The sequence below is a fragment of the Martes martes genome, assembly GCF_963455335.1.
Source record: "Martes martes genome assembly, chromosome: 15".
Taxonomy (NCBI): domain Eukaryota; kingdom Metazoa; phylum Chordata; class Mammalia; order Carnivora; family Mustelidae; genus Martes; species Martes martes.
The window spans coordinates 27,217,944-27,244,625 of record NC_137903.1 but is presented as its reverse complement, the minus strand read 5'-3'; the positions used below and the strand labels follow the sequence as shown (position 1 = coordinate 27,244,625).

The 26,682-nt window shown below is 44.2% G+C and overlaps 1 protein-coding gene across 2 annotated transcripts; it reads right to left on the bottom strand.

Moving 5' to 3' along the window:
• Window positions 1-536: 536 nt before the first annotated feature.
• CYB5R1 (cytochrome b5 reductase 1) lies at window positions 537-5,705 on the bottom strand. Of its 2 annotated transcripts, XM_080825162.1 has the most exons (10): window positions 5,637-5,705; window positions 5,180-5,329; window positions 4,986-5,058; window positions 4,416-4,522; window positions 4,047-4,176; window positions 3,260-3,343; window positions 2,252-2,337; window positions 1,696-1,795; window positions 1,284-1,354; window positions 537-929 (listed from the first exon to the last, which is right to left on the bottom strand). In XM_080825162.1, exons 1-10 carry the CDS (start codon window positions 5,649-5,651, stop codon window positions 873-875), a joined length of 873 nt encoding a protein of 290 aa, XP_080681288.1. In that variant the 5' UTR covers window positions 5,652-5,705; the 3' UTR covers window positions 537-872. The 2 variants fall into 2 exon arrangements, with proteins under 2 accessions (XP_080681288.1, XP_080681287.1); XM_080825161.1 differs by lacking the exon at window positions 537-929 and having other exon boundaries at window positions 1,043-1,354.
• Window positions 5,706-26,682: the final 20,977 nt, after the last annotated feature.

The window sequence follows — 26,682 nt, the reverse complement described above, 5'->3', positions numbered from 1 at the left end:
GCTGCCCTAGTCCAACCCTGGGAGAAGGGCAGTCAGGATACAGGGGCCTGGGGGAGGCCAACTCTCTCCAGGCACCAACAAGTCTGTCTGGGGCTGGTGATATCAGGTTACTATTTAAAGGAGAAAGTGTCTCTTCCAAATAGAAAGACAATACTTTAGTTTGCTTGCCAGGTACCCTGAAATAGAAGTATGGTGAAGGAAGGGGAAGGGTGGGCCAAGAGAAGGCAGGGAAAGGGTGGCCAAACCAAGGGACCACTGTGATCATACCTGGGTTCAAAAAGCATCCCCTCTGACTTGTGTTCTCCTCCCCCACCCTTAAAGGCCTCCAGGGAGAAGCCAAGCTTCTGGCTCTGCTGAGGCAGCTGTTTGTTAAGTGATCCCTGAGTTGGTGGCTGGTCAGATTTCAGCACATGGCTCTACCGCTCAAAGGTTCTCTGGAAGGCCTGGGAGAAATTCTGCGCTGGGAAAGCCTTCCTCCCAGGATTCCCAGGTGTGAAAAGCCTTAGAAACAAGGACCCCAAACACAACAACCCCTTAGGTATAACACAGGGGCCTGAGCCCCGTTTATTTGTATAGCCAGAGGTTTCTGCCACAAGCAGCTGCCTTAGACTGTGGGTAGCCATCTCCTTCCAGCCTGGGCAGGGGCAGGGAGAGACAGACACACACATACATTATTTCAGATTCCCTTTTCTGAGGTCTAAAGAAATCATTTCCTCCTTTCCTGCAATCGCTATGAGACTATGTAAGGCTGCTCAACTTGCACTCACACGTGCAGAATCTGCTTGGGTTCAGCACCAAATATTAAGTAAAACCCATGACACAGATTGTTCCTTTCATCACAGACACCCAGTGTGATGCTATCAAGGAACTAGCTAGTCCTGGGACGAATGCACATGCTTCCTTCTTTCTGACCCGTGGAAGAAACTGCTCTGTGGGCCTGACCTGGACCTTCTATCACAGGGAGATCTGGGGGGCCTTCCAGGGAACTACTCAGCCCTGGCCCTCCTCCATGGCTACAAGGATGTTGTTCCTGCAGGTGGCATCCAGATTTCTGCTGCAGAGTAAGACAAGAAGGCTGATACTGTCAGGAAAGCAATCTGGGACTTAGAGCATTTGAGTACTGACTGAGGACAACTGCAGGGAACAGGACCAGGGAAACAGCACCATGGAGAGCAGGATGCTCAGTAGGTGAATCGCATCTTTTGGGAGTAGCCCAGTTTGTCCAGGTTGGGATGGCAAGCCAGCTGCACCATCGGGGGTGGCCCACAGAGCAGCAGTAGCACGTCGTCACCTGGGGCGGGCAGATGCTCCTGGATCATGTCCGCTGTCACAAAGCCCTTGCTGTAGGCCCAACCTGAAATACAAAGGCCAGAAGAGGGCAGACACTACAGACTCAGGCTGGCAAGGGGATCGGGGGCCATAGGGTGGGGAGAGGTGAGTCCTGGGTAAAGCCTCTTGAGAAGGGATCAAGTTGTAGCAGTAGCTAGGTGGGTATACCGAGCCTGCTTCAGGTTCACAGCCATCCCTGCCACTACCCCCCGGGAAACAGGAACCAGAAGGAAAGGGCTCAGCAGAGGCACTAAGTCTGTGCCCTCACACTTGAGAGTTTGGTGATGTCAGGCAGGGTTGGTTTAACTGAAATCCCCAGGGGGAGAAGGCCCTGATTTGGGGGATGTCCAGAAATGGGGCAGGTACCTTCTGGGGGGTGATCCAGGGTAAACCACAGCTTAAAGCGATTAGGATATCGGGCCTGCAGCTCCTCCAGGTCCTCCCGCAAGATTATGTCCTTTTCAGTCTGAAAGGGGAAGCCAAGACTTTAGGAACCTCCTTAGGTGTGTGTGAAAGAAGTTCTTTGCTATAACAACTTTCCAACCAGGATGAAAACAAAAAGCTGAAGTTCTAGGGAAGAAGCAAGGCGTTTAGAGAGGTAGCATGTGGGGAAGGAGAGGGGAGTAGCCCTCACTTACATAGGAATAAAAATGGAATATTTAACAAAGGAAATTCAAGAAGCAGCCTTCTACACTTAGAACTAGGTTCTTTGTACGTTTTCTTTTCATTTTCCCCTTGGGGCCAGGGAAGGAATTTGGCTCAGTGCTCTGGCCTCCCTGTGGCAGGAGAGGGTCCTCTCCCTTGAAGGGGGGTCCTTGGGCAGAGGCCACAGTTGGCACTGGACCGGCTGTGCCTGCCTGGGTCATACCTCTCAGCCTCTACCACAACTTAGAAGACTGAGGCCTGACAAAAGTAAACCAACCTGGTTGGCAAAAAGCAGACAGCATTGGGTTGGATCATCGGGGTCTTTCAGGATGGCCCGGATCAGCTGTAGCATGGGGGTGATTCCTGCCAACAGACAGCCCACGATGAGATGAGATGGCCGCAGCCCCTCCACCGTCCCCACGCCTTAGCTGATCAACCTTTCATTTTCATTCTACTCCTTCACCACTCCGCTCCATCTTCCTTTAGTACCCGAATCCTCTGTCTTCCTGTGTGTCCTGCAGCACTGACATTCTGGGGCAGACATGCCCTTGACCCCACACTCAACTTTGCACCTAGTAGGTGAACTGTGGTCATGCTCACTATTCACATAAGATTATACTGCTAAAATCCTACTAAGGAACCCATCTCAGACTCTTCCTCTGAAAATCTATTAGAGGCTAGGACTCGAATGTCACAGATAACTATGAGTACCTACTGATTCAATGATGAAGTTTCTGGAACACCGGGCTTGTGGGTGGAGAGCATGTGCTTTGGAACTGGACAGAGCTAGATACTAATCCTGCCCCTGCCCATTATTATTTAGCCCTGTGGAGACCATTCGATCTCTCTGAACCTCCACTGTTCTCATCTGTAAACGGGGAAGACTAGTACTTACTTCATAGATACACATATAAAGTGACTGGCATCATGTCTAATATTGAGAAATGTCCAGTGTTTGTTCATTTTCTTCCTTCTTGACTACCCTATTTTTAGCTGCTTCTCCATTCTCACCTAAAGATTATTAGATTCATTCAACTGGAGGTCTTGGGAGAGCCCACATGATTTATTTCTCATTCTATTTGTTAATTATTATTATTATTATTATTATTTTTTGCTTTCTACCTAATTATGATTTTGTTTTTCTGATACTGGGGAGTTCTAGGCATTGCCAGGAACCCCCTGATTAACATCTTGGCTATGATTACCAAACCTTCTACGAGTCACCTGGGTGTTATGGCAACAATTAACAATGGTGGGAGAGAACGGCCCCTCAAGTGACAGACACCTGTTCCGCCGGCAATCATCCCCAGTTTCTTCACCACTTGAGGTTCTGGTGGAGACTTTTTGTTTGGCTGAATGCTAAAATTCCCTGAAAAGTCAAGTGAAGAGAGAGTGGAAGAAAAAAGTCAAGACCAGGAAATAAGAAAACAAACACAGAACTGAAAACATGGCCCAGGCCAGTTTAGCAGCTGCTACGAAATTGGATCCCGCAGCTTGGGTGGGTGGAGGTTTGACCTGAGCAGCTCTGACTATAATACACTTGAGGGACAATGGGGCCAGGACTATCTGTCCCATATTATTAAGTCTCAGTCAGTTTAGGGCCACACAGTGAGTCATTAGCTGCTTCTGGCAGAGGGTCACTCCCTGGTGAGGGCGACAGGCATGGGGCCAGGTGGGAATCTGTTTTCCCAAGTGGCACAGAGCAGCTCTGGAGGCTTGCTAATGCACACAGCTGTTCCCATGGGCAGGGATGAAAAAAAGCTATCTCCAGCTATCTGAACTGCTCAGACCGAGAAGCGAATCTCTTGAGGGCGGGAAACAGAGACATGTGTTTGCTTTAGGCATCTCCACAGCAGTCATGGCTGGTGAATTCCAGTGGCTAGGGAACCGATCCCTGGGGCAAATGGAGCTGAGAAATATGCCTATCATATCAGTGCTGTGTTTAAAGGAAGGGCAGCTCTGGGCCTTCCCCATGGGCGCACATACATGCATGTGTACGGCCACAGGGTGCCAAGACGACTATGGGAACTGGAGAAGTGGGAGACAGGCTTAGGGAGGAGAGAGGCCATTACCTTTTCCAGTGTAAGTGAGCAACCCGCTTGGCCCTCGAAATTCCACCATATCCCCAATCTTCAGGCTATCCAGGTATTGAGACATCTTCCCTCCTTCAGGAAATTTGGGGTGCACACCCTTCATGTAGACCTGGTAAAACAGGATGGAACATACTTTATTTGGAGTGTCACTGACTTCTGAGTCGCCCGCTGGAGGATCCTATCTGAAGCTGGGGCAGGAATTACGCACGTGCTATCTTCCCCATTCCACATACTTTCATCATATGCCCAAAGGACACATGTCTCCTGCTATCAAACAACTCCTGAAAGTTTACAAATGCCAGAGAGAGAAGGATAAGGAGCTCCTGGGGCTCCTTCCCACCCCCTTACCTTGATGACAAGATCCACGTAGCCTTGGTCCTCGTCACTGGTGACAGGAGTGTATGGCCTGATGACCAGGCTGCCATCGATCCTCGCAGAGAGGTAGACATGTTTGCCTGGGGACCACGTGGGGAGCTACATAAAGGCTGCTTGTAGATGAGTGGCATTCCTGTTATCTTTCGAAATACTTAAGGAGTTTTGAGAGAATAAGGATGTCTTGCTTCCTAGCATGGTTCCAATGAGCTACCAGGCATGAGGTGACCCTTTGGGCCACGAGTTGTATCCCTCATAAGCCCCCCATTGGAGAAACTCATCAATTACTGCCAGGACCTTAGCAGGGGCAGGTGAACTGAGGGTCTGGGCAGTGAGAAAAAAATTAGTGTTTGCTCGGGGGGAGGTATAAACAAATCCTGCAGGGAGGAGGAAGAACTGGTGTGTGAAGGATGTCTGGGGGCACAGAAGCCACACCCTGGAGTGGTCCCAGGGTCAGTGGTACCTGATGGATGCAGAACTGGGTGGGGAATGGGAATTACCCTCTTAGGATACCAGGGAAAGGAGCCCACTCCACACTTTCCTTACCCACAGGCAGCCCCAGAATGTGGTGGGCGGTGGGCAGGGCAAAGCGGAACCTCTTGGTGTTGTGGCTCACAGTCTGGAGGGGATGGATGACACACACGTTTCACCAGGCAGGTCTGGTGCTGCGAAGTCCCCTGGGGCATCCCAACCCAGTGGATGGTCCCCCCTCTACCAAGGCTCCTTCCTTCACAACTTACCGTTTTGTCTAGAAGTCGCAGCAGGTACTTCTCATTGGGATCCAAGAGAGTGACCTTTGGCCGGCGGGACCTCCGAACCAAGTAGGAGCCCAGAGCCAGGCCCAGCAGAGTCAGCAGCCCCACCCCCAGGGAGGCCAGCAGGACTGGGCTCTGTGGGTAGAGGAGACAGCGTGACCATCATGCTGGAAGAGCCGGGGAGTGAGTGATGACTGCCCCGTAAGACCAGCCGCCCCAGGGATAGCGATCCCGAGCTCCAGCGCGGGAGCCTGTCAGGGCCAGAAGGGTAACCTTAGCAGGGTCCCGAGCCCGACTGTGCGGTACCGGGACCCCGGCATCTTGGGCAGGTGCAGCGCCCTACAGGGCGGGGTCGGTGGCGAGAGCCCCTGGTCCGGAGCGGAGCTCCCAGCACCAGATGGGGCGAAGTCCCCTGGTGCAGGGCAGCGAGCAAGGGTCTCACCGGCTGGAAGCCCATCTCCGAGAACCGCGTCCTCCGCCGCCAGGCCCGCCGACAGATCCCACAATGCGCCGCGGGGCGGGCAGGAGGCGGGTCCCGGTGAGGGCGGGGCCTGGTGGGGGCGGGGCGTTCGGGAGGGCGGAGTGGCTCTGCGCTCGACCCCTTTGCTCCCAGACGCCGGCCGGGGGGCATGGATTAATCCAAGACTTTTTAGACGGCAGCTCCAATCCTCCTTCCCCTCCCTAGCCTGCCGTCCCTGCCACTTGGATCCACTCATCCCGAGCAAGATGGGAGGCCCGTCAAATGTAGAACCACACCAAGGGTGGGGAGGATTGGAAAAACTGAGTCTGCGGAAACTAAACAGAAAGCTGTCTGGCATTGAGCCGGAGATGGGCCCACAGTCGAGAAGGAAAGGCTGAAATTAATCACCTTAGTTTTCCAACAGAATGAATTGCAACAGAATTGCACAGTCTGGTGGGGGTTCTTTCAGGAATGAACCGTGTGGCATTGCAACTTCATTTCCTGGTCCCCCTTGACTGGTTTTGCTTATAAGCGCCAGGCCATCTGGGCCGCTCTGTAGCTTCCTTTGGGTCCAAATCCAGCTTGTCCTGATCGGGGTTCTCCTATCCTCAGGGTGAAAGTCTTGGGATTTGGAGGCTGACTGTACTGGATAAGAATCTCGCCTCTAGCACGTACGGGTTCTGTGACCTTACTTAACTTCTCTGGGATTCCTCGTCTATAAATGGATATATACTACCATCTGTCTAGTCCATAAGATTGTTGTGAGGCTTGAATGAGATATGTAATGTGCCTAGTGTACTACCTGTTAGAGCAAAATACTTGACAGATGTCAGCTGCTATCATGGCTCAGAAGATAGCACTGATAGGGTTTTAGAACTGAGCTCTGTTGGCAGCAAAATGGGACAAGAGGAGTCAGAAATAGATGCTGAGAGCCCCTGGATGCCAAGATGGCCATTCTTTCTCCTATACAGTTTCCCAACCAGGCTGACATTTGCCCTTGGTTTCTTCTGAGGTCTCTGACGTCGGCTGGTAGATACACATCTTCCGGTGTTTTCCGAAGGTCTTATCTCTGTGTGTTGGTTTTCTAATCTCCTCTCCTTATAAAGCCACTAGTCGTCTTGGATTAGGTCCCACCCTACTGACCTCTTTAAAGTCTCTATCTCCATAAGAGACTCTTAGTTTCAGGAGACAAACTGAGGGTTGCTGGAATGGAGGGGGTGGGAGGGGTGGGGTGGCTAGGTGATGGATATTGGGGAGGGTATGTGTTATGGTGAGCACTGTGTATTGTGTAAGACTGATCAATCACAGACCTGTACCCTGAAACAAATAATACATTATATGTTAATAATAAGAAAAATAATTAAAAAAAGACTATCTTCGAATACAATTACATTCTGAGGCTAGAGGCTAGGACTTCAATATATGAATTTTGAGGGGGGTGGTGACACAATTCAGGCCATAGTAGAAGGGTGCTATTTTAAATGCCATTGCTTCTTAAAATTTTGATTTCTAATTGTACATTAATAGATAGAAATAGATCGATTTCTATGTGTTGACCTTGTATTCTGTGATCTTGCTAAACTCATTCACTAGTTCTAAGGGTTTTGTTTTGTTTTGTTTTTGGTAGATTTCTTGGAATTTTCGATACAATCATGTCGTCTGTGAATAGAGATGGTTTTGTTTCTTCCTTTCCGTCTATACGCCTTTTCTTTTCCTTGCCTTATCACACAGACTAGTACTTCCAGTACTAGTACTGCCTTGTTCCCGATCATAGGGAGAAAGTACTCAGTCACCATTAAGCATGGTGGTAGGTGTAGGTGTTTGTTTTGTAGCTGCCCTTTATGAGGCTGAGGAAGCTCCCTTCTATTCCTAGTTTTCTAAGAGTTTTTATCTTGCATAGATGCTGAACCTTGCCAAATGTTTTATTCTATATCAATTGATATGATTATCTTTACATTATAATATAGTGGATTATGTTGGGTTTTTGTTGTTAATATTAACCAGTGTTGCTTTCCAAGGATAAGCCCCTCTTGGTTCTGGTGCACTGTTCTTTTTATGTATTATTGTATTTGATTAATATTTTGTTGAAAATTTTAAATCATATTCATGAGAGATAGTGCTCTGTAGTTTTTTACTTCCTGTACTGTCTCTGTCTGGTTTATATTTTTAAAATGCGTTGTTTGAATCAGAATCCAAATAAGGTCTTCACACTGAGATTTATTTACATCTCTTAGGTATTTTTAAAGGCATAGGTTTCCTCTCTCTCTCTCGCCTTTTTTTTCCCTCTTACAAATTTATTTACTGACAAAACAAGGCTATACTCCTAACACTATAATAAGTTACTTGTAGAAGGTATTTGAGGTCCAGTATCTAAAAAGCACAGCGATGTCTAAGTCTATAGATATTCCCGGGTGAATCATAATAAGTCACAGGGGGTCCTACTGATCAGCAGGAAGGTGAGTAGTTGTTATCAGGAAGCTCTGTTACTCCTTCTCAGATAAGGAGCTCTGTCTGGGTAGAAACCTCTAGTCTAGGAAAATTTTTGTTCAATCTCTATGAACATAGGTGTAAAATTAATAAATAAAATATTAGCAAATCATATCCAATATTTATTTATTTATTCATTCATTCATTCATTCATTTATTTGAGAGAGATGGGGTGAGAGACAGAAAGTGAGCAGGGGCGGGGAGGGGCAGAGGGAGAGAATCTCAAGCAGACTCAGCACCAAGTGTGGAACCTGATGTGGGGAGCCAATGCGGGGCTCGATACCACAACCCTGAGATCATGACCTGATCCAAAACCAAGAGTCGGATGCTCAGCTGACTCAGCCTGAGCCACCCAGGCAACCCTGTCCAACAATTACAATTTATTTTTAATTTTAAAGATTTATTCATTCATTCATTCATTCATTTATTTATTTTAAAGATTTATTTATTTATTTATTTGACAGACAGAAATCACAAGTAGGCAGAGAGGCAGGCAGAGAGAGAGGAAGGGAAGCAGGCTCCCTGCTGAGCAGAGAGCCCGATGCGGGGCTCGATCCCAGGACCCTGGGATCACGACCCGAGCCGAAGGCAGAGGCCTCAACCCACTGAGCCACCCAGGCGCCCCTTTATTCATTTATTTGAGAGAGAGAGAGAGAGAGAGCGAGCATGAGTAGGAGGGGCAGAGGGAAAGGGAGAGAGAATCTTAGCGAGACTTCATGCTGAGCACAGAGTCTGATCTTACCACCCTGAGGTCATGACCTGAGCCGAAACCAAGAGGCAGACACTTAACTGACTGGGCCACCCAGGCAGCCCTCCAACAATTGTTATTGTTATTTTTTAAAGATTTATTTATTTATTCGAGAGGAAAAAAGAGAGATCACAAGCTGGGGGAGAGGCAGGGGAAAGGGACAGCAGACTCCCCGCTGAGCAGGGAGCCCAATAAGGGGCCTGATCCCAGGACCCTGAGATCATGACCTGAGCAGAAGTCAGACCCTTAACCAACTGAACCACCCAAGCCCCAACAATTATTTAAAAACAAAAACAATAAACCATAATCATGTTGGATTTATCTCAGGAATTTTAAGAAAGGAAATATCTATGTAAAATTCTCTGCATTAACAGATTCATGGAGAATGATCACATGATCATCTCATTAGTTGCTGAAAAAACATTTAATAAAATTCAACCCTGGGGCGCCTGGGTGGCTCAGTGGGTTAAGCCTCTGCCTTCGGCTCAGATCATGATCCCAAGGTCCTGGGATCAAGCCCTGCATTGGACTCTCTGCTCAGCGGGGAGCCTGCTTCCCCCTCTCTCTCTGCCTGCCTCTCTATCTACTTGTGATCTCTGTCAAATAAATAAATAAAATCTTTAAAAAAAATTCAACCCTACAATTCTTAGGAATCTAGGAATAGATAAGAACTTCCTTAACTTGGTAAAGATCATACATCAATACTGTATTGCAAATATCATATTTTAGATACATTTCCACTAATCAGGAACAAAGCTAGAGTATCTGCAATCAATGCTATTATTTAATATGGTATTGAAAATCCTAGCCCAAGCATTGGCAAACCTTTTCTGTTTGGGTTGAATAATAAATACTTTAGGACATATAGTCTGTGTTGCAATTATTCTACTGTGCTGTTATAGCATAAAAGCAGTCACAGGTAACACACGAATGAATGAAAGTGACTGTGTTCCACTTAAACTTTATTTACAAAAACAGGTAGTAGGAAATATTTCACATGCGGGTCATAGTTTGCCAATCTCTGTTCTAGCCAATGCAACAAGATAAGAAAAATAAATGAGAAATAAGAACTGAACGTGACAAAACAGTCATTATTGGCATAGAGTGTGCACCTGCATAGAGAATTCGAGAGAATCAATGAGCTATTATTAATAACAAGAAAATTCAAGATGATTTCTGGATACAAGATTAAACTAAAATACTAAAAAGTCAAGGGACATCTGGGTGGCTCAATTGGTTAATCATTGGACTCTTGATTTCGACTCAGGTCATGATCTCATAGGTCATGACGTCATGGGTCACGAGACTGAGCCCCATATGGATCTCCCAGCTCAGCGGGGAGTCTGCTTGTCTCTCTCCCTCTCCCTCTGCCCACCCCCTGCTCATGCTGTCTCTCTCAAATAAAAAAATCTTTCAAAAGTCCATTATAACTGATAACTATGAAGTATAAATATTTTGGTAACAGTTTAATATATTAATATCAACAGAAAATAGAAACTATGTAGGAATAAATATAATGAAGGAGGGGCAAGGTCCTGATGAGAAAATTACCAAATTCCCTTAAAAGACATATAAAAACTTCTTTCCTATTTCAGTGGAAAGCAGCTCCAACTTTCTAGTGATTTGGTCAAAAACTTTGTGGAGTTTTTCTGACTGTTTTCTCAAACCCTACAACCAGTCATTCAGGAAATTCTCTTAGGTTGATTTTCAAAATGTATTTAAAAATCTGGCCACTTCTCACCACCTCCACTGCCACCACTCTAGTCTAAATGGTCTTCTCTCGCTTGAATGCCTGTGGAAGCATCCTAATTAACCCTGCTTCCGTCCTTATTTCTCGATAATGTCCTTGCGACACCGCAGCCAGATTAATCCTTTCATAACTTCAGTCAGATCATGTCATTCCTTTACTCAAACCCCTCTGATCTCCCTGCCTCACACTTACTTATTCCGCTCACTGCCTCTCTCACTTCAATATATGTGCCCCACAAGGGTAGCCATCTCGGCCTGCTTACTGATGCATCCTGAGTGCCTACAATAGTGCAAATAATAAAAGAGATAACCACTAGCTCCAAGGAAAAATTATACGTGAAAGAAAATATAATCACAGATTGCTACTGTGAAATCAAACAATCAGGCAATCCCTAAGCACAGCGTAGCTGCTAGGTTGTCTTGCTACACTGCTATCATGCCAGTTGCTAAGGAAACAAAGAAACTGTTATTTCCCATGACACAGTAGGTAGCCCGGACTCTATGATGCAATAATTCCCTTTGCTCCCTGCCCCAAGTTCTTCCTGGGAAAAACAGCAGATTTATGTCACAGCTGAGAAACGCTAAACTGTAGAAGTTCTCAGTCTTATGAAGGGACTGCCAGCGAACCCAACCTTCGCTCCTCTGGGAGACATTATCTGTATTATCCTGGTTTAGGAAACATCTTCTTTGAGGAGGGAAAGGAGACCTTATTATTCTGCAATGTCTCTGGAGTACTATGTCTCTAAATCTCTCCAGAAAGAATTACTGTCTTTTGGGGCACCTGGGTGGCTCAGTGGATTAAGCCTCTGCCTTCGGCTCAGGTCATGATCTCAGGGTCCTGGGATCGAGCCCCGCATCGGGCTTTCTGCTCAGCGGAGAGCCTGCTTCCCCCACAGCCCCCCTCTCTCTGCCTGCCTCTCTGCCTACTTGTGATCTCTGTCTGTCAAATAAATAAAATCTTAAAAAAAAAAAAGAATTACTGTCTTTTAAAACAAATCTTCCCTCTGTTGTGGCAGAAGACACTAGCTCTAACTTCTAAGGCTATTTGCTGTACAAATATCCTTGAAAAGAGAGCCCAAGGGGCGCCTGGGTGTCTCAGTGGGTTAAAGCCTCTGCTTTCGGCTCAGGTCATGATCCCAGGGTCCTGGGATCGAGCCCCGCATCAGGCTCTCTGCTCGGTGGGGAGCCTGCTTCTCCCTCTCTCTCTCTCTGCCTGCCTCTCTGCCTACTTGTGATCTCTGTCTGTCAAATAAATAAATAAAATCTTAAAAAAAAAAAAAAGGAAAGAGAGCCCAAGTTATATAGAAATGCCTTGGAGGACTGCCTGCCAATGACTTGTTCAGCAGTGAATACTTCACCTAAGTATCAGAATGTGATCGTGGAGAAAACTACATTGGAAGAATGAAAGGATAGGTGTGTATCTATTTGCGGAGTAGCATGAAAGGGTTAACACCTTAGCTGTCATGGCATGGAATTGCATATAAAGCTTATCAAACAATGGTAATGTATGTATAGTATTTGGAAATATGGATACAAAGAAACATCAGAAGAAACAGTTAAAAGGGCTGAAAGTAATTCCGTCAGGTCACACTCACTTGCTTTCCCTCCGATCTCTATGTCTGCTCTTTTTTGCTCACCTTTGCTGGCTCCCCTTCATCTACTCAGCCTCTTCATATTGAAATGATCCAGGGCTCAGTCCTTGAAAACCTCATGGTTTTACATGCTGAAAAATTTCAAAATTTGCAACCAGGAGGTCATTAGAAATCTTGACAAGAGCTTTTTGGTAGAGTGGTAGGGGCAAAATCCTGAGTGGAGAGGGTTTGAAAATTTCATAGATTTTTAAAGTATGCTAAAATGAACAATAAATTTAATAAAATAAAAAAATTAACAAAAAAGATTTTTAAAGTATGGACGTAGTCCCTTCAAGGATTCAGATCATCTTTCTATTACAAATCCTAAGCAAAACCTTATATTTGACAAAACACCATAATTCAAATGTAAAGAATCACGAAGTTAGAAGAAACCCTAGTAGAAATTCCTTAAAACTTCACACTCATAAATTCTGTTCTTTATAGACATTTTTAAGATACATTTTATGCATGCCACGATTTACTCACTGAGCTAGTGGTTTTGCCTTTTGTGGCTAAAATAATTTGTGATATGTGCTGTCTGCTATGTGATAATTCTATTTCCCCCTTACATACTTTTGACACCTTCTGCTTCTGAAAAATTGTTTAAAAGTAGTGTCATTTGGGGGCACCTGGGTGATGCAGTTGGTTAAGCTTCTAACTCTTGGGTTCAGCTCAGGCTGTGATCTCAGGGTCGTGGTCTCAGGTGAGATCAAGCCCTGAGTTGGGATCCATGCTCAGCGAGGAGTCTGCTTCAGATTCTTTCTCTCTCTCCCCCTGCCCCTCCTTCCTGTGTTCTCACTCCCACTCTCTTTATAAAATAAATAAATATTTTTTTTTAAATAAATAAAAGCGGTGTCACTTGTCAGGTATGCTGCGGCTGATTCATTGGAAAACTGGCTTCTCAATGTGGGCACTTCTGACATGTTGGGTGGGATCTTTCTTTGTTGTCAAGGCTGTTCCGTCTGCTGTGGTTTGTTTATACGAGTACTCCCGGCCTCTTTGCATTAGATGTCAGTAGCATCCCCCAGTTGTAACAACCAGAAATATCTCCAGACATTGCCAAAGCTCCCCTGGTGGGAGGGGGCAAAAATCACTCCTTGTTGAGAATCACTGTTGAAGAGAGGGTCAAGGAACCATGGAATGCAGGGAGGCTGGGAAGAAGGTACCTCTACAGTGAGGGTAGAATGGGAATGAGGAAGAAAACCAAACATTTGTTTGTTACCTCATTTTTTCTTTACCTTAGTTCTGGTCTTTGTCACTTTTTGTTATTTAAAACAGTCCCCAGTCTTCCAGAAATGCTATGCCAGTGTTTCCATATCTGCTAGACTTACAGTGTATCTTTCTTGGGAAGAAACAGATTGGGGGTAAGAAGCCAATATTCACAGAGAATTAATGTTTTCCATGGGCACAGAAAGCGCTCTAGAAATGACAGATCATTTCTTTCTTTTTTTCCCCCACTATTGTTTCTGTACCCTTTGTTTTTCTGCCTACTACCTCCTTATTGTGGGTGGTACTGTGCCTAGATCTGTCTTTGCTAAGGACAATTGTATGAAACAAGTCTGAGTTCTTCATGCCCCTCTGAACATGGTAGTTCATCAAAGAATAAAGGCAGAAATGGTATATTGGGGAGTGAGTACAGTGCAGGATGGTTGGTAGAGGCAGAAGTGGTGAGTGAGCTGGCAGATACAGGTAGTGGTTAGATTGTATTTTTGCAAAAGAATTAGGTGTTTCCTTTAAATAATACTACTAAAATCAGATGGGGGAGGAGCAAGATGGCACAGGAGAGGGAAACCTAAATTTCAGTCTGGTCCCAGGAATTCAGCTAGGTGGTGATCAAACCATTCTGAACACCTGAAAACTCCACAGGAGATCGAAGAAAAGAGTAGCAGCAACTCTATGAACAGAAAAGTGACCACTTTCTGGAAGGTAGGACGTGTGGAGAAGTGAATCCAAGGTGATATACAGGAAGATAGACCGCGGAGGGAGGGCCCGGCTTGGGGCAAGTGAGAGAGCAGCGGAGCACAAAATCGGAACTTTTAGAAGTCTGCTTCCATGAGGGACGTCGCTACAGTGGCTAAGTGGGGATTGGAGCCCTCAAGGGGACAGTGCGGTACCAGGACCTGCAGGGTCACAGAAAGACCTGGGATATCTGAGTGTGGCAGAGCTCCCAGGGATCGGATCGGGGCAGCTGGCTGCAGACGAAGCCGAGGAGGGGGCTCTCAGCTCGGGGTTACCTTAAACTATGATCTGAGGCACAGTCGGGCCACTGCTTTTCAGGCAGGGACCCATAAGCAGCAGATCTGGGGAGACCCCACCTAGCTTCCTCCTCTGGGAGGAGTGGCTTGGGAGCACGGGGCAGGAATCTGCTGGGTTTGGAGACTCCAAACGGGGCTGTGCACCAGAGACAGAAATGCTCCCAGGCCAGGTGAGCTCGGAGCATGGCCGGAGATGGAGACAGAGTGATTGAGCACTTTTCTCTGAGGGCGCACTGAGGAGTGGGGCCTGAGCTCTCGGCTCCTCCGGGCTGGAGACTGGGAGGCCGCCATCTTCATTCCCGTCCTCCGGAACTCTACAGAAAGCATTCAGGGGACAAAGCTCCTGAAAGCAAACCCGAGCCGGATTACTTAGCCCGGCCCCTGGCAAGGTGGTGCAATTCTGCCTCGGGCAAAGACATTTGAGAATCACTGCAACAGGCCCCTCCCCCAGAAGAACCTCAAGAACGTCCAGCCAAGACCAAGTCCACGGATCAATGAGAACTGTGGAGCTCCAGTGCTAAGGCAATACAGCACATAGAATTCATGGTTTTTCCCTCATGATTCTTTAGTCTTTCAGAGTTATTTTTTTAAAAATTTTCTTTATTTTTTCTTTTTCTCTCTTTTTCTTTTTGAATTTTTCTTCTTTCCTTTTTCAATCAACATCTTATCAATTCCTTTTTTAAAATCTTTTTTTTTTTTTTTAAAGATTTTATTTATTTATTTGGCAGAGAGAAATCACAAGTAGGCAGAGAGGCAGGCAGAGAGAGAGGAGGAAGCAGGCTCCCCGCTGAGCAGAGAGTCCAATGCGGGACTCGATCCCAGGACCCTGGGATCATGACCTGAGCCGAAGGCAGAGGTTTAACCCACTGAGCCACCCAGGCGCCCCTAAAATCTTTTTTTAATTTTCATTTTTACCATCATATTTTATCCCTTCATTGTACTTAACCTTATTTTTTGTATAGATATGTTTTTCTTTCTTTAAAATTTTGGGAGGCAGTTTCTTCTAACAGACCAAAATACACCCCAAATCTAGGGTGTGGCTCTGTTTTATTCACCAGCCTGATCATATTCTTTTTTTTTTCCCTTTTCTTTTCCCCCTGGTTTTGTGTCTCTTCTGATTTGTTTCGTGTATATTTTTCTGGGGTTGTCGTTACCCTTGTAGCATTTTTTTCTCTTATTCATCTATTCTTCTCTGGACAAAATGACAAAATGGAAAAACTCACCTCAAAAAAAAAAAAAAAAAGAACAAGAAGTAGTCCTAACTGCCAGGGACCTAATCAATACAGACATTAGTAAGATGTTGGAACTAGAGTTCAGAATCATGATTATAAAGATACTAGCTGGGCTTGAAAAAAAGCACAGAAGATACTAGAGATTCCTTTTCTGGAGAAATAAAATAACTAAAATCTAACCAATTTCAAATCTAAAAGGCTATTAATGAGGTGCAATAAAAAAATGAAGGCTCTTGGGGCGCCTGGGTGGTTCAGTCCATTAAGCAATCGTCTGCCTTCCTCTCAGGTCATGATCCCGGGTCCTGGGATCAAGTCCCACATCCGGCTCCCTGCTCAGTGGAGCCTGCTTCTCTCTCTTCCTGCTGCTCCCCCTGCTTGAACTCTCTTGCTGACAAATAAATAAATAAATAAATAAATAAAATCTTGAAAAAAAAAAAAATGAAAGCTCTCAGGTGCCTGCGTGGCTCAATAGGTTAAGCAGCTGCCTTTGGCTCAGGTCATGGTCCCAGAGTCCTGGGATCAAGTTTCCCATTGGGCTCCCTGCTTCTGCCTCTCCTGCTCCTCCTGCTTGTGGTCTCTCTCTCTCTCCGACAAATAAATAAATGAACTCTTAAAAAAAAAAAAAAAGAAGAAGACATGGCTCTAGCAATTCTTTCTGTCATCTGTATCATTAAATTTTCACTCTACTGGGTTATTATCATTAGCATTCTTAAAAAAGAAAGAAAACTTCTCTTGTTTCCATTTGCTCTGCCAACAGAGAAAATTTTTTTTTTTGTCTTACTTTGCAGCAAAACTCCTTCAAAGAGCTGTTCCTGGTTTTCCTGCTTCCAATTTCCCCTCTCCCACTCCTTTCAAGCTCAATGGAATCAGATCCTCATCCCTGACGTGCAACCAGACAGATATCCATGACTTTTCACCAAGTGAACATACTCACGCAGATCAAGAAGTAGAATGTCACCAGCACCTCAGAAGCCTCCATACTCACTCCCATTCACAGAGGTAACTACTACTCAGATGCAACTTTAGTTTTGCCTCTTTTAGGAATTTATATAAAGGGGATAATACAGTATGTATTCTTTCATACTAGCTTCTTTTGCATTGTGTCGGGGATTTTTCCATGTTGTTATGATAGTCGCAGTTTGTTCGTTTTCATTGTTGAGCAGTATTCCATTGTGTGGCAAAATCAAACTTATTTATGCATTCTACTATTGATGTACATTTTGGTTGTTTTAATCTGTGGCTATTACAAATAGTGCTCCCATATACATTTGTGTAGCACGTGTACTTGTATTTCTGTTGTGTATATACGTATACCTGCTCCATCAGAAGGTACACAGGTGTTTGTAGATAGTAGAAGTAGAAACTGCTGGTTGTCCAGAGTTGTTGTGTTGGTTTATACCACCACTAGCAGCTTGAGTGTCCGCATTTCTCTACATCAGAAGTTGACAAGTATTTTCTTTCTTTCTTTCTCTCTTTTCTTTTGAGAGAGAGCAAGTGTGTGTGTGTGTGTGTGTGTGTGTGTGTGCATGTGCATGTGCACACATGGGGAGTGGTGATGGTGGGAGCCCAGAGGAAGAGAGAGAATCTTTTTTTTTTTTAATTTCTTTTAAAGATTTTATTTATTTATTTGACAGAGAGACACAGCAAGAGAGGGAACACAAGCAGTGGGAGCAGCAGGCATCCCATGGATTTCAAATATTCTCAGTCCTTTATCTAGTCATTTATTCTTTATTCGTATTTTCAATCCTAACTTCAATTTAAAGAATATATTAAAAGTTATTTTTTATTCTGTATCTGACATTTTCAATATTTGTAGTGTTCTCAGCTCTGATTCTGTTACGCTTTTTTGTTGTTGTTGCTGTTTTTTGGTTCTCATTATAGTGTCATAGTTCCTTGTGGGTATTGTGAATTTTTACCATGAGCCTATGTTTTTTAGAACTTTGTGAGGATTCTCTGTGTCCTAAATTCCTTCAAAAGATTTACATTTGCCTTTTCCCAGAATCTTGGGAGGCACTACCAACTTGAACTGTGACCAATTAAAAAATATAATCTTTAGAAAAAAAGATTTTATTTATTTATTTGACAGAGAGATAGAGAGAGAGCACAAGTAAGCAGAGCAGCAGGCAGAGGAAGAGAGAGAAGCAGGCTCTTGCTAAGCAGGGAGCCCAATGCGGGCTCGATCCCAGGACCCTAGAATCGTGACCTGAGCCGAAGGCAGCGGCTTAACCAACTGAGCTACCCAGGCACCCCTAAAAATATAATCTTGGCCAGAGATTTTTGGGAGCACTTGGTTATGTTAATTTGGGTCACAGCAAATCCATAAAGGACAACTTGTGTTTAGGAATATCAGGGAAAAATTTTTTCCCGACTAATAGTGCAGACTGAGACAGGTAATTTTATTTCTGTTCCCTTCCGTGGAGTTGTCTCTTTCCAGCTCTCTATGATGAGAAGTAGTTGTTTGGTATAGCAGATTTACATGGCGGTCTGCCATTATCCACAAAATCTTAAGTATCCCTGACCTTTTCTTTAGTCTCATGCACTCCACACAGCTGTCAAAAATGGAGCTCATAGGAAACAGATTGAGGGTTGCTGGAGGGGTGAGGGGTGGGGGAATGGGGGTAAATGGGTGCTGGACATTATGAAGGGCACTGGATTTAATGAGCGCTGGGTGTTAAGTAAGACTGATGAATCACTGAACTCTACCTCTGAAACTAATAGTATACTATATGTTAATTAATGGAATTTAAATTAAAAAATAAATTTAAAAAATGGAGGTCAGTGTTACTGATGTTTGGTTAATTTCCTCAGGGCAAAATTCAGCTTAAGTCCTTATTTAACTTATCTGGATTCTTAGTTTTGTTTAACTTTTTTGTCTTTCAGTATTTCTTATATTCTTTTCATTTCTTTGATACACTTAAAAAAACTTTTATGTAGTATGTGTAGTATGTTTAGTTGTTTTAATCAGGAGAGTTTTTATAGGATTCAGACAAATTGCCAGTAATAGAGTCTTCTGTAGTTTCTTTTTATAATTATGCTGAATGAAAGTGCATAGAATTTTTTTCACATGAATGAATAATTTTGTATATATTATACTGAAGCTGGGGATTTTTCATTTAATGGTGTGTCTTGACGATCTTTTCAAGTTATACATAAAATTTTTTTTATAATAGCAATTTAGGTAATTTGATCCTTCTTATGCAAGACAGCTAGAAAAGTTGAACAAAATATAAATAGCGTCTGATTGAAAGCAATAGCAAAGTAACAAGGTAAAGAATTATTAGATCAATGTGAAAAAGGTTTCTGCTGGCTGACTAAACCTCTATTGGAATTTTTTAGTGGAAATCTCCCCCAAAGTTTTGCTTTCATTTTATTGGTCAACCAAATTGCAAGGAACATGGGAATTTTATTCTTTTTTAGATGTGTTCATGGTTTTCCATGACGTTATTGTTTCTAGTGAAATGAGAGAATTGGGGTATCTGGGTGGCTCAGTCAGGTAAGTGTCTGACTCTTGGTTTCGGCTCAGGTCATGATCTCAGGGTTGTGAGATTGAGCCCCGTGTTGGGCTCTGTGCTCACTGGAGAGTCTGCTTGGGATTCTCTCTCTCCCTGTCCCTCTTGCCTCTCCCCTCACTCGTGCTCTCTCCTCTCTCAAATAAATAAATAAAATCTTTAAAAAAAGAAATGAGAGAATAAATATTCTAGTGAGAGGCAACTGGTAGACTCAAGTATTTTTTTTCTTTTAAATTCAGGAATAATTTCAGGGCACCTTGGTGGTTCAATTGGTTAAGAGTCTGCCTTCAGCTCAGATCATGATCCCAGGGTTTTGGGATCGAGCCCTGCATTGGGCTCTCTGCTCAGCGGGGAGCCTGCTTCTCCCTCTTCTCCCGGCTCCTGCTCTCTCTTGCTATCTCTGTCACTCTCAAATAAATAAATAAAGGTAGATATGGTATTTTAATGCCATATTTAAAATGATGAAAGTGTTTTCTTCTAGGAAAAATGCACATATGAATTCCTACCAAATTTTGCATACAGTTCTAGGGGATTCAAGGTATTTTGTTTTATTCATAGATGTTTTAAGTGTCCATTGCTGAATCCCAACTAAGCAAACTTTGCCTCAGCAAGGTCTCAACCTTGGCACACTGGAGGTTTTTGTCTTGCTATGGCCTGAATATGTCCCCTGAAATTCATATGTTGAAATCCTAACCCCCAAGGTGATAGTACTGGGAGATGGAGCTTGTGGGAGATGATTAGGCCTTGGGGGTGGAGCCTTTATGAATGGGATCAATGCCCTTATAAAAGAAACCTGAGAGTTCCTTTACCCAAAGATGCAGCCAGTCATCTCTGAACCAGGAAGCAGGCCCTCACCAGACAGTACATCTGCCAACATCTTGACTTTGGACTTCCCAGCTTCCAAAACTGTGAGAAATAAATTCCTGTTGTTTATAAGGCACCCAATCTATGGAATTCTGTTATAGGAGCCCAAACAGAACAGAACAGGTGTAAAGACCTGATCCAAAGTCAGTTCCACCATGATCATAATTCCACCACTATAAAGACTGCCATAACTCTAGATAGGGCAATAACTCCTTCATGGAAGATCTTGGGATGTTATACTTGTTTGTTGATGAGAACCCAGGCAGTTCATGGTGACTCCTTCCCTCTTTCTGGCCCTTGGAATCCAGAGGACATTGTCTTGTCTCTGTTCCTCATTAGGCTGTGTTACCTATCTTGATAGGTAACATAGGTATATACTGGTACTTCATTGTGTTTGTTTTTCTTTTGTAAACTAAGATTTAATTTTTATGGGGTAAAATCACCTTTTTATTTTTATTTTTTATTTATTTATTTTTAAAGATTTTATTTTATTTATTTGACAGAGAGAGAGAGAGAGAGAAAATCACAAGTAGGCAGAGCAGCAGGCAGAGAGAGAGGGAGAAGCAGGCTCCCCGCTGAGCAGAGAGCCCGATGCGGGGCTTGAACCCAGGACCCCAGGATCATGACCTGAGCCGAAGGCAGAGGCTTAACCCACTGAGCCACCCAGGTGCCCCTAAAATCACCTTTTTAAAGCATAGATCTCTGTAAGTTTTGGCATGCCTACACTGTCATGCAGTTGCCACATATTCAAGATAGAGAACACCATCATCACCTCCCCAAATGTCCTCATACCCTCTTGTGGTCAGTCTTTTCCCTCACCTCCAGCCTGGCAACTATTCACTTGCTTTCTGTCTCCACAGTTTTGCTTTTTCCAGAATGTCATACCCCAGTGGAATCATGTAGTACGTAGTTTTCGGAGTCTGGCTCTTCTCAGCATGCAGCCTTTGAGACTCATCCATATTTTTGTGTCTCTTAGTAGCTCATTCCTTTTTACTGCTGAGTGGTAGTCTACTTTATGAATGGACCACAGCCTCTTTATTCATTCATCTGATAGACATTTTGTTTTGTTTCCAGATTTTGGTAATTACAAATAAAAATGCTAAAAATGTTCCCTATCAGGTTTTTGTGTAACACGCATTTTCATTTCTCTCAGGTAAATACCCAGGAGAGCAATTACTGAGGCATATGATAAGTGCGTGCTTACTTTATAAGAAACTGCTAATTTTTTTTACTGAAGTAGTGGATCATTTTGAACATCCCTCCCCTCACCCTGCAATAAGTGAGGAGAGTTCTGGTTGCTCCCAATCAATACCTGGATTGTTAGGTTATTTTAAAAGCATTTTATCCCTTCGAATAGTTATATGGTGGTATCTCATTGTGTTTTCGATTTGCATGTTCCTAATGGTTAATGATGTAGATCATTTTCTGCCTTAAAATAAGTTTTTAAAACTATCTACTTTATTCTCAGGACTGTTTTAATTGTATCCCATAAATTTAGGGGTTGTGTATTAATTTTTATTCAGTTCAAAATAGTTTCTAATTTCATTTGCAATTTCTTTTTTGACCCATGAGCTGTTTAGAAATGTTGTTTAATATTATACATCTTTGGAGATTTTCTAGGTATGTAATTGTTCTTAGTTTCTACTTTTATGCCTTTTTGGTTTGAGAGCATATTTTGTACGATTATAATCCTTGAGACCAGGGTGGCCCTCTAATACACTGTCATTGTTATGCTGTCGCCAAATATTTGGCAAAATCTTCTCCTCTGACCTTGCTTTTGGTCTCCCACCTTACTCCTTTCCCGACTTTTTGGCTTCACCTTTCAGGCTCTGAGCAGATAACTCTTTGAACCTGAAGCAGATCTGGCTTCTCTGGCTTGTTTTGTCAGTCCTCTCTTTGGCACCATGTGGTCATCTCCTGGCTTCCTGCATTTCTGGCAGGGCGCATTAAGATCTTGCCTAGATAAGCCCTGGCCTGAGGCCTGGTCCTGATTGGCCCTCTTGATTCCAGAACCCTGGGCAGGAAATAGCCAATTTTTCTCATATACCTACAATGCTCAAGGGATCCCGATGGGATTAAGGAAACATGGGTGGCTAAATTTTGTTTCACCTAGTCAATTTGGTGAAGATGCTCAGAGCAGAAAGGGTAGTGGCCCTAGAGGCCAATGCCAACAATGAGATGGGAGTATATTTCCCAAGCTCACGGACATAACCAGCCTTGCTCTCTTTCTCCTGATGTTTTGGGTACAATTCCATGAGTCTATAGACAACCTCTCACTTCCATGATGCAGCCCTGGCCACACTTCTAGACCTACACCTGTGCATTTTGTGGGCATGCTGAAAAGGTGGTATTTTCCCTGAGCCTCTTAACAGGGATTTGAAAAGACGGACTATCCCAGATAGTCAGCCATCCAGCGAGTAGCCCAGGAAGAACATGGCAGCATTCCTGGCTGCCCTTCATGAAACTTCACCTGAGGATACTTGAATTGCTTCACTGCTACGAGCCTTCATCATAAAAGGAGTGGTGCTGGTTTTTAAAATTGTAATTTCAAGAAAAGCTTTCAGGGATGATATTATCGGGGCTGGGCTGGTTTACTGAACTGGAGAGCCCAGCAGAGCTGCCAGATGCTTTGTCAGGTTTTGAACATCACTGGCCACATGTTGTCACTTGCTTTGCCTAGCCCAGGGCAGGCGTCTGTGTAGATTGGGGAACTGATGCAGTCAGGGTGGGCATATCAATACAGCAAGCAGGGTCATGCCTGGATCACCCTGGGGTGCATCACACATCTCAGGGGTTGACCAGCCCAGGACCTGATTGGAAGCCAAGTAGTTCAGCAGGCGCTCAAGGGGAGGCTCAGAGCCAGCTCGTAGGTCCATTATGGGCACTGGAACCCCAGCTGCTTTTACATCTGAAGCTGGAGCTCACCAACCTACCTCCTCCTTTTTGCCCTTCTGATGCAAGGAAGGCCCAGAAATAGAATAAAGGCAATAAATGTGCAGTAAAAGATGCCCTCTTTTCCTTAGGAGTCGTTTTGTGTCCCTGCAGAACAGCTGGGTGATATCCAGTTCACAAGGCCTGTCCTATACTCAGGGATGGTCCTATATGGGGACGCTCTAGACTGACAAGCTCAGATGTTCTTCAGAGGGAAAGGGAAGAATATCCAGGGGATGTTCTTAATCATGTTTTAGACATAGACCTCTTTGGACCGCCTCAGAAAAATGTATAAAACATACCCAGCCCCTCACACCCCCCCAATACCTACTTATACAAACACCACAACTGCTCCAACCACCCACACATATACCCGTTAACACCCCACACACCTGCGCATGTATTCACTCTCACATGGCCACACATCAACCTTCTGCACACCAACCCCACACACCGACATAATATATCTGCTTATACACATAATACACTCTTCTCACTAACACATTTACCCACTCACCTACCCACACACCGGTGTACTCCATCCATACCCATAAGCACCCGTACAGATACCTCCTTATGAAAACCACACACACATCTCACACACACTTTCGTATTGCAGTTCAGGTTAGATCCAGGTTAAGAACTCATCATTATAGGGTATCTTTTCACAAAAGGCCCCTACTTATAGACTTCTGTATCTGACAGCCTAGAATTTAGGATCCTGAGGAATCTCTTGGAACACACTGTCCATGCTTTGGAGCAGTGTGGGTGGGGGCACTCCTTTCTGCTGTCCTTACTCTCTGTGCTTATCTCTAACTAGCATTTCCCATTATATGATGATGTGATATTCTAGAATGTTATTAATCTCGCCACTAGTCTGTAAACATCTTGAGGCCAGGGACTATATCAGCAATCTTTGAATTCCCAGTGCTTAGCATAATGCTTAGATCATAGAGGGCACTCAATCAATGTTGACAGAATGGGTCACTTTCAGACTGCCTGAATGAAAATAATTCACCTATTCAGCAAATACATGTTGAGTTTCTGTTGGTTGCCAGGTGCTGCACTAGTCTTATAGGAGATGAAAAGAACAACAAGACTTTGCCTAGTGACTTTTGGAGATATAGTCGAATGCAGAAGACAGACAGAAAGTTATAATACCTGTAGGGTATTTATTAGCTCAATTCTTATGACATGGAAGGGACTCCGTATAATTTCTTGATTGAACAAAGTGCTATAGTAGAGTCCAACATAATATATTATGAAAAATACCAGAAAGGTGTTAACTCTATCTCTGGGTGAACAGGAAAGACTCCCCAGAGGAATTTACATTTGAGCTAGAATTTGAGAGTGGATTGGGAATTTTCCAGGTGGATCTAAGGGAAAGGGTGTATTAGTTGATCTGAGTTTTGGCTGCAGGAGGTAGAAAAATATGAGTCTGAGAAGTTTGATCCAGATTGTGAGACTCTTATGAGTAATACAGGGTTGATGTTCAACCCAGTTACTAACCAGTTAGTAAACACCTGGCCTTGGGTGTGGTCCAGTGTCTCAGGAGGCATCTCTTCCTCTTCTCTGATACTCCCCAAGCCTTCCATGACCTAGCAACAAGTTAAGAACTGGCACTTCAGGAGACTTCTAGGACCCTGTCCTAGTGCTGGGGCCAGTGCCTGTTTTAATTGAAATGTTCTTGTTCCACCTAGTTTTTATTTTATTTTATTTATTTTATTTTTAAAAAGATTTTATTTATTATTTGACAGAGAGAGATACAGCGAGAGAGGGAACACAAGCAGGGGGAGTGGGAGAGGGAGAAGCAGATTTCCTGCTGAGCAGGAAGCCCAATGCGAGGCTCGATCCCAGGACCCTGGGATCATGACCTGAGCCGAGGGCAGATGCTTAACGACTGAGCCACCCAGGAGCCCCTCCACCTAGTTTTTAAATTTTCAATACCACCTCTGATATAATGCAAAGAAAAAGAGCTAAGAGTATTTACTGAGCAACTTTTGTGGCAGACATGGTAGTGGTAGAATGGGAAGTCACTTGCTAATGTGTTCTTATTGAGTCCTCATAAATGCCATTGAATGTTTATAATATAATCCACACATATGATGAAGTGTGGTTAAATAAAGAGAAGAAATACTTACTAAGAGTCTGTTATTTATAGATTCTGTCTTGCCCCTGCCTTTGGCCTTAGGTCTTGGTATTTGCATTTCTAGACTCTAACTCTTGGGAGACTTCGCTCGGTTGTCTTAAGATATCCCAACTTAATTTTGATCACAAGTAACCAACTGTGTTTTCCCATCAGCATACAACAAATTGCTTTTAAAATGGGCAGAAGGTCAATAAAAGACAGCCTGATGTAGAGATTCATACAAGATGGGTGGGGACAATACAGTAAGAGAAAAACAAAAAAGCAATAGTTACTGAAAAGATGATATGAGAGAGAAAAAAAGAGAGAGAGAGAGAGAGCCAGTGAGCAGGGTGAAGGGCAGAGGAAGAGGGAGAGAGAGAATCTTAAATCCCCTCACCCAGCACAGAGTCTGTTGCAAGGCTCCATCTCTCAACCCTGAGATCATGACCTGAGCCAAACTCAAGAGTCTGAACTGACTGAGCCACTCAGGCACCCTGGGATGATCCAGTTTTGGATCAAAAATGTACCCATTTATGAACTGACGTCTGAAGTCAGTGCTTCCACATCTGTGTGGTTGTACAGATTGTGTTTGCTTGAGGGGAGTGGTAGGGAACTAAAATCTACCACTATAAATCCAGTTGGATTTTCCAACTGGAGCTAGCCACCTTAGGAGGAGTGCTTTTTTCTAATTTGTGCAAAAGAGTAGTATAGACTGGGTTGAATCCACTCTGTGCAAGGTGGGATTCATGTGGGTGATTTACTGGGATTTATAGCCTTCAAGAATGCAATGGAAGTTTGACATCGGGGGAGGGAAGGAAGATTGAGTAGAAAGCATCCTGTGCATCAGTGCAGGCTCAAGAAACCTCAGGTAGGCTGATAGGGAATCCTAAAGCCAAAGTTGCCTAGTGGGAGAGTCCTGATCTTGTTGGAATTGGCCTGTTTTAGTAACCCCACTGTGCTCCTTCAACTGGTGAGGAACAGTCTGTAGGAAGTGTGCTCAGTCTTTCAGTGAATTATGCTCCTCACAGTAGGAGAGCCGAGCAGCACATTTTCATGGCTGCTATAGTTCACCCCTTGCACCACACAGATCTACTTCTCAGCCAAGTTTGGGGGGCGGCTTCTCCCTTGTTCCCATTGGTCTCTCTTCCTGAGGGGGAACCTCAAAGAGCGAGCTATAGCACTCGCTGTTGTAGCTGGCATCAGGACCATGACTTATACTCATCTTCATTCTCTTCTTCCACCTATTCTAAATTCCTCTCACCCTCAAGTATTATTTTGGCAGATCTTAGTGGCTTCCCTTCCCTGGTGGTATGACCCAAACCCACATTGCTAAGAGGTCTGAGTTCCTGTCAATCACAAAGCTTCTTGTACTAGGGTTGCTGCAAATGTCCATTCACAGTTACACTGGGGCGGGGGAGTACCTGCATGTGCCCAAGTGGGGTCACCTGGATTCCATATGTATTGTCTCTGTTCTCACTGTGTAAAAGTAACCCT

What these genes read in the sequence shown, in the direction of transcription:
- CYB5R1 (XM_080825161.1), bottom strand. An exon ending in GCTCACTTACACTGGAAAAG is followed by an intron (nt 3,344 to 4,046) that starts GTAATGGCCTCT and finishes TTGACTTTTCAG; the next exon opens with GGAATTTTAGCATTCAGCCA. An exon ending in GATGATTGCCGGCGGAACAG is followed by an intron (nt 2,338 to 3,259) that starts GTGTCTGTCACT and finishes GTCTGTTGGCAG; the next exon opens with GAATCACCCCCATGCTACAG.